The 12030-nt window shown below is 44.9% G+C and overlaps 1 protein-coding gene across 6 annotated transcripts in view; it reads left to right on the top strand.

Annotated features, from left to right (window-relative positions):
* L3MBTL3 (L3MBTL histone methyl-lysine binding protein 3) overlaps positions 1-12030 on the top strand; it is a 558444-nt gene that overhangs the window by 308896 nt on the left and 237518 nt on the right. For all 6 annotated transcript variants that reach the window (XM_069224176.1, XM_069224178.1, XM_069224181.1 and 3 more), the window contains one exon: positions 4679-4783. In XM_069224176.1, coding sequence (XP_069080277.1) covers positions 4679-4783 — 105 coding nt within the window. The remainder of the gene's footprint in view (positions 1-4678; positions 4784-12030) is intronic.

Here is a 12030-nt window from a genome sequence, read left to right as displayed (position 1 = left end):
AAGAAAAAAAAAGTTACTCAACACTAGATGGCAGTAGTATGCAAAGCATGTAAATCTACAGCACTACATTCTACAAAAAGTGCTTACAAAGTAGCATATTCTTTCCTAAGTGTAGATAGAGTGATGGTTATGAATGCGGAGTTGAGAATATGTATTATGATATATTTAACGTTGGATTTTCCAGTTGGATTATTATTTGAAGCTCTTCTGTGAAGTAGCCCATTTTGGGTGACCATCGCTGTTTGCTTTTTTTTTTCTTTTTTTTTGGGGGACTCACCTATTGGTAATCTTAAACGCTAACACGGGACCCTGCTCAGACCCTTAAAATATATTGCTATTGCCTTAAAACCTGATGTAACCTTCCTATAAGACCGGAGTACATGATGCAGAAATACACCCCTGCCATGTAATTAAAGTTAAATAGCGCTTGTGGATTGCTGAATTTAGTGTGCTATCCACTATAGTGACGGCGAAAACATGACTTGAGGCCTACCCTGTAGCCTGACAGCAGCAACTTGAACCTTGCTGCTCAGACCTCACAATCATCCTGTTGACAGGTAGGAAGACCTGATATTAAATATAAAATTAGTCATCCCCAAGCACACCTTGCTGTCCGCAAAATAGAGTGCATAATATTTAAAAGTGAAGCATGTGTGTTATGGTATGTTATGTTGACTTGTATGGCGCATCTTATCACCTGTGAGGGTATCCAGGCACTGGATCAGGAGCGTAGGCCGTGTGATGCTCCAAATTGAATAGCCAGGTCTTCAGTTATTTGCGGAAATTGTGGAGTGAAGTACCTGCCCTGATTTGTTGAGGAAGTTCATTCCGTCTTGGGGATGATGGAGAAGCTGCACCCTGCTGACTTGCTTCTGCGATTGTGCGTGGGAGAGAGAGGTAGAGTGTAGCTTTCTGAAAGGTTGGTAGAGTTGAAGTTGGTTGTTTAGGTATGCTGGTCTAGTGTTATGGAGTGCTTTGTAGGTGTGGATGAGCAGCTTGAATTGACATTGTTTCTGTATTGGTAGCCAGTGTAGTTTAGTGAGGCAGGTAGTGATGTTGGCAGTTCTAGCGTGTATAGGATGAGTCTGGTTGTAGTGTTCTGGATGGTCTGGAGGCTTGGCTGGGCTGGTTGGAGATGCTGATGTAGAGTGCGTTGCCATGGTCGAGTCTTCTGGTTATGAGGACTTGTGTGATCGTGCTTCTTGTGTGGATGGGGTTGCCATTTGAAAATCTTGTGAAGCATTCTTAGGATGAGGCAGCTGGGTGCAATCACAGCGTTGACCTGTTTATTCATTGTGCGTTTGCCATCTAGTATGATGCTGAGTTTCCTTGCAGGGGTGGGCATGGGACCTAATTTGGATGGCCACTAGGAGGAGTTGCAAGGGGAGCTCTTGTTTCCAAAGATCTGCATCTCCGTTTTGTCCGTGTTGAGTTTAAGGCAGTTCTCTCTCATCCAGCTGGCCACATATGGCATGCAGGATATGAAATTCGTCCTGATGATGTTGCTCTCATCAGTGAGGGAGAGGATGAGCTGTTGTCCATGAGGAGACAATGTTGATGCCATGGGTTCTTAGGATGCAGGTGATGGGTGCAATGAACACGTTAAAAAGGGTTGGGCTGAGGGTGGAACCCTTGGGATCTTCACAGATAAGCTCTGTGTTCAGAGATGTTAGGGGACAGTCCGACGCATTAAGTTGTGTTCGAGAGGAAGGAGGCGATCCAACTTAGGGCAGGCCCTTGAAATCCTAAGTCCTGGAGTCTGGCGATGAGGGTGCCTTGGGATATGGTGTCGAAGGCTGCCAAGAGATCAAGCGGGATGAGAGCAGCGATTTCCCTTCCGTCCACGATGGACCGGATGATATCTGTTGCTTTCAGGAGGGCAACTTCTGTGCTGTGGTTGCTGCGGAACCCTGACTGGATGGATTCCTGAAGGTTGTGCTAGTCTAGATAGGCGAAATGTTGTCCGTTGATCTTTCTCCAGGACCTTGGCGGGAAAAGGAAGGAGCAAGGTGGGTCTGCAGTTTGAGTATTTTCAGGTTAGTCTCTTATGACGTCTGTGTACCAGCATGCTTGAGCTTGAAATCTTGTATGCTTGATTACCTTCATGGGAGCCAAGCTGTTGGCACCGGCTCAGATCTAGTTGTTAATAGTGGATAGGTCGTTCCATAGGTCGCCTGTTAGGCTAGACTGATCGGATCTGAGGGTGTGGGTCCTGTCCGCCTCTGCTATGTTGTTCCAGTTGTAACTCATGCTGATGGTTGGCTTTGGCTTGTTGCTGTGGGGTGCTTTGATGTGGAAGTGTACGATAGAGTGGTCCGTCCAGTTAAGCTGGGTAAGGTGGCTGAAAGTGATCTTGTTGCTGGCAGTGGAGTGGAGTGGAGTGGAGTGGAGTGGAGTGGAGTGGAGTGGAGTGGAGTGGAGTGGAGGAGAAAGGAGGAGAAAAATCAGTCAAGGGAAACGAGTGAAAGCAACAAAATGAGCACAAATATGGATGCAAAAAGACGAGAGAGCACAAAAGTGAACACAAAGATTGTATAGAGCAACAGAAAGCCGAAGCACAGGTCAAGGATGAGAGAGAGAGACAAAAAACAGGCACAAAAAACTGTGCCGAGCAACAAAACAGGCACAAAAGACAAACAGGTGCTAAAGACAAACAGGCATGGACACCAAACACAAAAGACAAATCACTGGTCAAAGCTGGATTGTGAAGGAGTGAGTGAGAGCAGACAGTGGGGGAAAGAGAAGGAGCGCAGCGAGGCAGAGCATTAGAAATGGCATGTTCCACCAGTGAGTAGGTCTAAAACGACATTGTCACTGCTCAGGCTATTACTTGCACATTGGTAAAGTCAAGCTATAGGTTACTCACTTTATATATTTTGCCCTATGCCAGCTGCAGTCTATTCAAAGCCTAATTTTTATATTTAACAAAAAAAACAATCTAATGGTGAAGATGGATTTGTAATGAATATATTTTAAAGGTAACTTTTTAGAAAGTTACTTTTACCCTACCAGAATCTGCTGGAGGCTAATTTGCATTAACTATCAGGCAACTGCTCACCCTATGCTTGGCCTGAGTTAGGAGTGAAAGAGGTGTGAAGACTACTCTTAGAGCAGAAACAATGGCATGGGAGTGGGGAGGTGTATTCTTAACTTGGCAGAAAGAGCTTTTGCGGTGGGCCCGGGACCTTATTTTATTTCAAAGGAGCCTGTCCTGTCACAAACAAATGTTAGGAGACACTTAGAAAGGCTCCAACTTTTGTTCCTCTAATCTGACTTGCACCAAACCCAGTCAGGGGAAAGCTACCCCCAGAACTGGTTTTGAATTATCATGGTGGAGGGTTAGGGGCACTGTGGGATTGTTTGCAGTAGGGCAAACAGGGGCTGCTGAAAATGTGGGTAGGTTTGTCACTGGGAACGTTTACCCCATTGTTTAGGGTTTGTCCAGAAGTCACCCTGATGCATTACCTGTACTAGCACAAATGTGGCACCACAAGGCACCTTCTCATAACACTTACTGGACCTCCGGAAGATTAGAAGAGGACTAAATCTGCTGTTTGTGACCTGAGATGACCCCTGAAGGAGTGGACCTGCTCCCTCTTAACCCAGGACAAAGACGTGGGCCCCACGGTCAGTTGACTTGACCTCCTGTGTAGCTACAAGGACCCGATAAGCTGCAAGAGGCCTTTCTTGAAACTGCACAGCTAGCAACTGGACCTGCACTGGATTTTGCTGCTGGCCTCTGCCTGACACCTCTAGAGTCTCTTACGTGCCCTCCTCCGTGGTCCTGGGGGTTCTTACAAGTGTACCCCTGTGATTGTTTGGGCACCAGAAGAAAGTTTGGTAACTTTGAAAAACGTTTTCTCCAGAGCTTCAGGGGGATATGCAAGAAAAAGTATCCGACCAGCAGTTCCACAGCTTAAGATTGGATTTCAGCCTCATTCCAGTCAAGGCTCCCAGCAACTCCAAAAAAAAAAGCTGAGACCCATTCTGCGTTGAAACTTAAAAAAACATTTTCAGCAAATAATTTCCAAAGTTTGCAGGACTTCAGTGGGACCAACCTGTTTCAACTATCCAGCCTTCAATTTCACAGTGGCAGATTTACAGTTTCAGTAGCAGCCTATCTACAGAGGACCTTTCCTTTCAAAAAGTGAAAAAGACAGTTTCTGCTCTAGGACTTAAAATTGTTTAAAAATGTATTTTGAGTTCCAGGCTTTTTCTGGGATCAACCCACTTGTTGTGTCTGACTAGGCCACCATTGCTGTCGGCCTCTGATTGCTCTTACGTCACGGTCTCCTGCTTCCATATACTATGGTTGACACTCTTTTCACTCAAATCTTTAAATAAATATATTGCTTAGTACCCTCATTTGATTGTTGTCATTTTAGTTGTATTTTACTCACAAAAGATTTCTCTATATTTTATTTTATGTTGTGGAATATTGTTGCGTTTTGTGGGACTTTTCTACTGTGTATGTACTCCTTAAATACTTTACATGTTGCATTGGATTTAAGCCTGAAAATATCTTGTCACATTACCAGGTATTGAGTGCAGATTTATTTTGTATAATTTTGTCACACATAATAGACAGTAGCTTTATCGTTCAAGTGCACACTTGTCCACCCCAAACATTAAATTTTTCTACAAGGTTTGATTGATTTTCTCTTTTTACACCCCATAGTACCAGTCCTTCCCACTCAGCAAAAACGGGTTCAAGGTTGGAATGAAGATGGAAGCATTGGACCCTGATCATCCGGCCTTGTTTTGTGTTGTCACAGTGGCTGAGGTAACCTTTTTTTATTTATTCCTAGGTAGGAGCATTATTAATTCTTTACTAGAACAGGATTATTATTTGCATTTGTCCTCCCGTCGCTCCTTGAGTGACCCACCAGTTTCAGCAATCCTTGTGCCTTTATGCTTGCCATCTAGACCTCATCCTTTGAGGCTAGCATATGTAGCCATGAATTCTGTTTATCCATGCAAGTCTTCATCAGAGGCCTATAAGGAATTCAGACATTCTGTGGCAGACCAGCACCTATGAAAGTCCATTAGAATCGGGGCACTTAAATGCTTAGCAAGAGGCAAAAATGTGTGGTCCGCATACTGTTGGCATGCTACAAAATGCCTAAAGATTACATCTGCAGCCTTCTAACATAAACATAAGCAGTGGGTGCTAAAATGGAGTACTGTGGCAGCATGAAAGGACATGTACCCATAGCGCTAAAATAAGAATAGATTGGTATGACTTTGCAGGAATAGGATCCATTTTACAGTAGTTCAGTGGTTCCCAACTTTACCCTATGCCGGGAACAAATAAAATAGATGTATAAAATCACTACTGTTACACGGCGAGAATCCTGGTGCTACGAATGGACCTAGCTGTAAGCAACATGGAATGGACACTGAGAAGACAAATTATGGAGATTTGAAGAGCCAGGTTTTAATGTTTTTCCTGAGGAAAAGATAGTCATAGATTTCCTGAATATGAGAAGGGAGCGAATTCCAAAGTTTTGGGGGGAGAAACTAGAAGGACCTTTCACCAAATCTGCAATGCTTAATTTTTGGAAAAGCTATGAGTAAGCGGAACAAAGGGGCCAAGAGGGTAAATGACGAGTGAAGTTCTTCTTCAAGTAGACAGGTCCTCCATTATGTGAAGCTTTGTGCATAAAGCAAAGAGCCTTGAACAGGAAACGCTAGCCCACCTAGAGCCAGGGGAGGTCATGCAAGTATGATTTAACTTATGTTTTGGGTAAGCCCAGGATCAGACTGCCAGCAGCCTTCTAAACAATGTGTAGGCATTAGTGGAGATATTATGGGGGCTCCAGGTATAAAGACTCACTATAATCAGTCCCAGAGGCAATCAGCATCTAACTACTGTTTTATATGATGGGAGAGGACGAAATGGGAGTATCTTGTAAAGCACTTGAAGAATAAGAAAACATGATGAAGCAACATGGTTGATGTAGACCTAAATTATTTTCAAGTACAAGAACCTCTGCTTTTGCACTATCCCATTTAAGACAGTTGGAGTTCATTCAAAAGGCAACTGCTGTCAGGCATTTTTGGAAAAGAGTTTTGGTGAAGACATTTATTTTCTGATGATAGTGACAATGATTTGTGTGCCGCCCTCGTAGGAAACTAAATTGAAACCAAAGCAATCGGCAGTGGATCCCTGGCAGAGATGTAGATTTTAAATAATGTGGGACTCAGGGGACTGATGTAATCCACAGCAGATGGGAGTAGGGAAGAGTGAAAAGAGTAATATGTAAGAACCTGAATTCTGTCTCTGTGAAAGGAGCCTAACCAACCAAGGGCGTGTCTACAGATTCCGAAGTCTTTCAGCTGTTAGGAAAGTACAGAGTGGGAGACAGTATTGAAAGCAGTGACGAGAGCAAGGTAAACCTCGGCTGCACACCCAGACAGGTCTTTGATTTGCCTAAGCTTTTCATACATGGTCCAGAGCATGGATCAAGTACTGTATGGAGGTATAAACCTGACTGGGTGGGGTCAGGAAGATTTTTTTTCTTTACAATGAAACTGAATGTTGGATATTAAGCAAGCTTTCCATTATCTTTTCCATTAAAGATAATAAAGGTATGGGTCTGTAGTTAGAAGTACGAGATCGGTTGTTAGTTTCTTTAGAAGAGACAAAATATATTTTATTTAAGTGATAACGCAGTAAAGCAGCTTCTAACGAATAATTGAAAAGATTGGTAAGAATTGGACTGATTTTGTGCTAGCAAGCTGCATAATATGGAGAGGGCATGGGTCTAAACAGTGGCATCACAAAACGGCAACAGGAAGCCATTGTTACGCCACTGGGTCTAAAGAAGAGCCAGATTTAGCTTCCAATTAGCTAGGTTTGACTTGCGGTAAACTCCCTCAGGGTGGATCTGTAGGTGAGAAAAGCTTGTATGGAAGAGTCAGTAAATCAATATGATTTGTAATGGACAATAAAGATAGATTTATTTTAATTTTTGCCTTAACAAACTCAGCAAAACGTTCACTGAATGACTACCAGGGGAAGGATGTACTCTTTTTTGCTCCTGTATGTCCAAGGTTATTCACAAGGACAGTTATTCATGAGACAGGTTTTTAGAATGAGAGATCACTCAAACATAAAATTTGGCCCTCAACACTTTAATGAATTTTGTGGTAAATACATTTGGGAAATATTTTCTGAGAATAATGTTGTGGATAAAAATGGGAGTGATAAATTTTAAGGACAGCCATTGCTGAGGCCAAGTATGATCTTGAATGCTTCAGGAGAATGAGCTATTGTACCTGCAAAGAACGGACATGATTAATTGCAGGTGTCTCTGCTTTGGCAATTATGGCAGGGGTTCACTAATGGTGAATTAGGCTTCTAATAAATGACATGTTTAAATGGAAATGTCCGTATTTTGAAAACTCTTGCAGCAATGAAAGGCCAAACTCCAAGGAGAAGAGTGGAGAAAGTGGTTGTAAGGAAATGCCTCCTTGGCATGGTTACCCCTGACATTTTGCCTTTGCTGATGCCAAATTATGATTTGAAAGTGTGCTGAGGCCTGCTAACCAGGCCCCAGCACCAGTGTTCTTTCCCTAACCTGTACCTTTATCTCCACAATAGGCACACCCTGGCATCCAGGTAAGTCCCTTGTAACTGGTACCCCTGGTACCAAGGGCCCTGATGCCAGGGAAGGTCTCTAAGTGCTGCAGCATGTCTTATGCCACCCTGGGGACCCGTCACTCAGCACATGCACACTGCTTGCCAGCTTGTGTGTGCTGGTGGGGAGAAAATGACTAAGTCAACATGGCACTCCCTTCAGGGTGCCATGCCAACCTCACACTGCCTATGGCATAGATAAGTCACCCCTCTAGCAGGCCTTACAGCCCTAAGGCAGGGTGCACTATACCACAGGTGAGGGCATAGGTGCATGAGCACTATGCCCCTACAGTGTCTAAGCAAAACCTTAGACATTGTAAGTGCAGGGTAGCCATAAGAGTATATGGTCTGGGAGTCTGTCATACACAAACTCCACAGCATCATAATGCCTACACTGAAAACTGGGAAGTTTGGTATCAAACTTCTCAGCACAATAAATGCACACTGATGCCAGTGTACATTTTATTGTGAAATACACCCAGAGGGCATCTTAGAGATGCCCCCTGAAAACCTACCCGACTTCCAGTGTGGGCTGACTAGCTTTACCAGCCTGCCACACACCAGACCTGTTGCTGGCCACATGGGGAGAGTGCCTTTGTCACTCTGTGGCCAGGAACAAAGCCTGTACTGGGTGGAGGTGCTTCTCACCTCCCTCTGCAGGAACTGTAACACCTGGCGGTGAGCCTCAAAGGCTCACCCCCTTTGTTACAGTGCCACAGGGCATCCCAGCTAGTGGAGATGCCCGCCCCTCTGGCCACTGCCCCCACTTTTGGCGGCAAGGCCGGAGGAGATAATGAGAAAAACAAGGAGGAGTCACTGGCCAGTCAGGACAACCCCTAAGGTGTCCTGAGCTGAGGTGACTGACTTTTAGAAATCCTCCATCTTGCAGATGGAGGATTCCCCCAATAGGATTAGGGATGTGACCGCCTTCCCACTGGGAGGAGGCACAAAGAGGGTGTAGCCACCCTCAGGGCTAGTAGCCATTGGCTACTAACCTCCCAGACCTAAACACACCCCTACATTGAGTATTTAGGGCCCCCCAGAGCCTAGGAAGATAGATTCCTGCAACCTGAAGACGAAGAAGGACTGCTGACCTGAAGCCTTGCAGAGAAGACGGAGGCACCAACTGCTTTGGCCCCAGCCCTACCGGCCTGTCTCCCCACTTCAAGAAAAACTGCAACAGCGACGCGTCCCCCAGGGTCCAGCGACCTCTGAAACCTCAGAGGACTACCCTGCATCTAAAAGGACCAAGAAACTCCCGAGGACAGCGGCCCTGTTCCACAAAGACTGCAACTTTGCAACAAAGAAGCAACTTGTAAAGACCACACGTTTCCCGCTGGATGCGTGAGACTTTCCACTCTGCACCTGACACCCCCAGCTTGACCTGCGGAAAACTAACTCTACAGGGAGGACTCCCCGGCGACTGAGAGCCCGTGATAAGCCAAAGTTGACCCCCCTGAGCCCCCACAGCGACGACTGCAGAGGGAATCCAGAGGCTCCCCCTGACCTCGACTGCCTGCTTCAAAGAATCCGACGCCTGGGAAACACACTGCACCCGCAGCCCCCAGGAGCTGAAGGATCCCGGCCACCCCTGTGCCGCTGAGGGTGTACTTTCTGTGCCTACTTGTATCCCCCCCCGGTGCCTTACAAAACCCCCCCTGGTCTGCCTTTCGAAGTCGCGGGTACTTACCTGCTGGCAGACTGGAACCGGGACACCCCTATTTCCATTGAAGCCTATGTGTTTTGGGTACCACTTTGACCTCTGCACCTGACCGGCCCTGAGCTGCTGGTGTGGTAACCTTGGGGTTGCCTTGAACCCACAACGGTGGGCTACCTTGGACCCAACTTTGAACCTTGTAAGTGCTTTACTTACCTGTGAACCTAACAAATACTTACCTCCCCCAGGAACTGTTAATTTTTGCACAGTCCAATTTTAAAATAGCTTATTTCCATTTTTGCCAAAACTGTACATGCTATTGTGATAATTCAAAGTTCCTAAGATACCTGAGTGAAATGCCTTTCATTTGAAGTATTATTTGTAAATCTTGAACCTGTGGTTCTTAAAATAAACTAAGAAAAGTTATTATTCTATATAAAAACCTATTGGCCTGGAATTGTCTTTTGAGTGTGTGTTCCTCATTTATTGCCTGTGTGTGTACAACAAATGCTTAACACTACCCTCTGATAAGCCTACTGCTCGACCACACTACCACAAAATAGAGCACTAGAATGATCTCTTTTTGCCACTATCTTACCTCTAAGGGGAACCCTTGGACTCTGTGCATGCTATTTCTTACTTTGAAATAGTACATACAGAGCCAACTTCCTACAGTGGTAGCATGGCATGTGGCAATAGTCATTGAACTAATATACATTGGTGGTTATGTCTGTAGTTCAGATCTGATGCCCTGAGTCTTAACAATTGTCTCATAGTGTTATCAGTGTTAGATGGTTAAGCAGCTGTTGCCAGGTTTTTTCTGATGGTCTGATACAATGTTGAAGGAATATTTTGTTCAATAGTATCTGTAGCTGTAGGTACACATGCTTTGCATAAGTCCACCATCTAGTGTTGGGCTCGGAGCGTTACAAGTTGTTTTTCTTCAAAGAAGGTCTCCGAGTCACAAGATTGAATGACTCCTCTTCTCGGTAATGCTGCACATGGGCATTGAGTCTTTGTTAGATATTTTTCTTTCTGCTGTTGGGTTCGAATGTGTTTCCTCATTCTCCAGTGGATCTCGGTCCGGGCCTTCTGAACTTATTGTACCTTTCTATAATAAGGTCCGTATTGTTTTGATTGCGTTTTCTATCTGTGTCAATCAGATTAAACCGTCAGGATCGAGTTTTTCGCCCTTACCGCAGGCCTTGCCCTTTTAGATCCTACTTCAATGTCTGGCTGATGGAACGAACTCCGTTTCAATTCTGTCCCCGGTGTCACGCCAAGTTTCCATACACCGACCAGCATTTGGTGTGTAACCTCTCTCTAGCTCCCGACGATCGAGCAGAGACTTGCAATGCCTGCAAGTCATTTAGCTTTAAGAAGACTCTTCGGGATTGAAGAGCTTGTCGTCTGGAAATGGTATCCAAGTCCACAGAAGATACACTATATATTTTCAGTAAGGAACACGCACAGGAGGAGGAAGAACAGAGTACGGCGCTTTCCATCAGAGACTGTGATTCTGAACACTACTCAGATGCGGATAGCCACCCCATACCTCTGGCACAGTATGTGAGTCCAACTTCCCCCATCACACCACCCAAAGACATCAAAATTGTCTCTAGCACTGGTCCTCGGTCCTCCACTACCTTCGGCCTTGGACAGATCCAAAAAGCAAGCCCGAATGACCAACCTTTGGGTTCGGCACGAGAATAAAGACCAAAGTGTATTTGGCACAGATAAAACAGACTGTTCCAACTTTCTCTGTATGGAGCCGAAAAGTAGAGACCCAAAGTTTGGAGCAGAAAAAACATTTATGCATTTTGGTGCCAATACTTTCGGTTCAAGAAAAACACTCCGTGACTAAATCAAAGGAGCGGAGAACTACAAGCTTTAAGCCTACTACGTCCACACGAGAAATCTCGGACATACAGCCAATATTAGAGGTTATGGATGCTAGACAGCACAAATTACAAATTCATAGAGGCACAGGAAGAATAATTGCTTCTCTTCAGTGAGTATTAAAGGAAGGTAACCTTTCAAGAGATACCAGATGCTGGACCTCAACCAAAAAAGGTCTCACGGGACAAAGAGAGTGAAGGCTTTTTAACAGAAACAGCCTTCCCCACCACATTCTCCTCTTCTTCCTCCTTCCACACCACCACCACTACCATCATCACCCACAGATGAGATGAAATTCTCACCACAGACATCCTCAGCATCACCACACAGGGATGATCTTAGTGATATTCAGCAAAATACAGACCCATGGGATCTATATGACTCTGATCCCCTTACCTCACACGATCCGGACTTGTACCCCACTAGACCTTCTCCACCGGAAGACACTAGAGCATACAATCTGGTTATAGCAAGAGCAGCTGCATGCCATGATGAACAGATGCACACAGACGCGCTAGAGGAGATTTCTTTTTTAATACACTAACATCCACACATAAGGAATATCAATGCCTCCCAGTGCTACCTGGGATGCTTAGACATTCATATGATATTTTTTCAGGAACCAGTAAATGACAGAATTATCACTCCTAGAGTAGATAAAAATATAAACCGGCTCCTCCAGACCCAGTTTTCATAAGGAATCAGTTACCACCAGATTCAGTAGTGGTTAGTGCACCAAAGAAAAGGGATAACAGCCGATCAACAGGGGATGCTCCTCCTCCAGATAAGGAGAGCACAAATTTAGATGCTGCAGGAAAAAGCGTATTCCACA

This window comes from Pleurodeles waltl, chromosome 3_1, assembly GCF_031143425.1.
Source record: "Pleurodeles waltl isolate 20211129_DDA chromosome 3_1, aPleWal1.hap1.20221129, whole genome shotgun sequence".
Taxonomy (NCBI): Eukaryota; Metazoa; Chordata; class Amphibia; order Caudata; family Salamandridae; genus Pleurodeles; species Pleurodeles waltl.
Note: the sequence above shows the minus strand (reverse complement) of the source record. Positions and strands in the feature narration are given on the sequence as shown.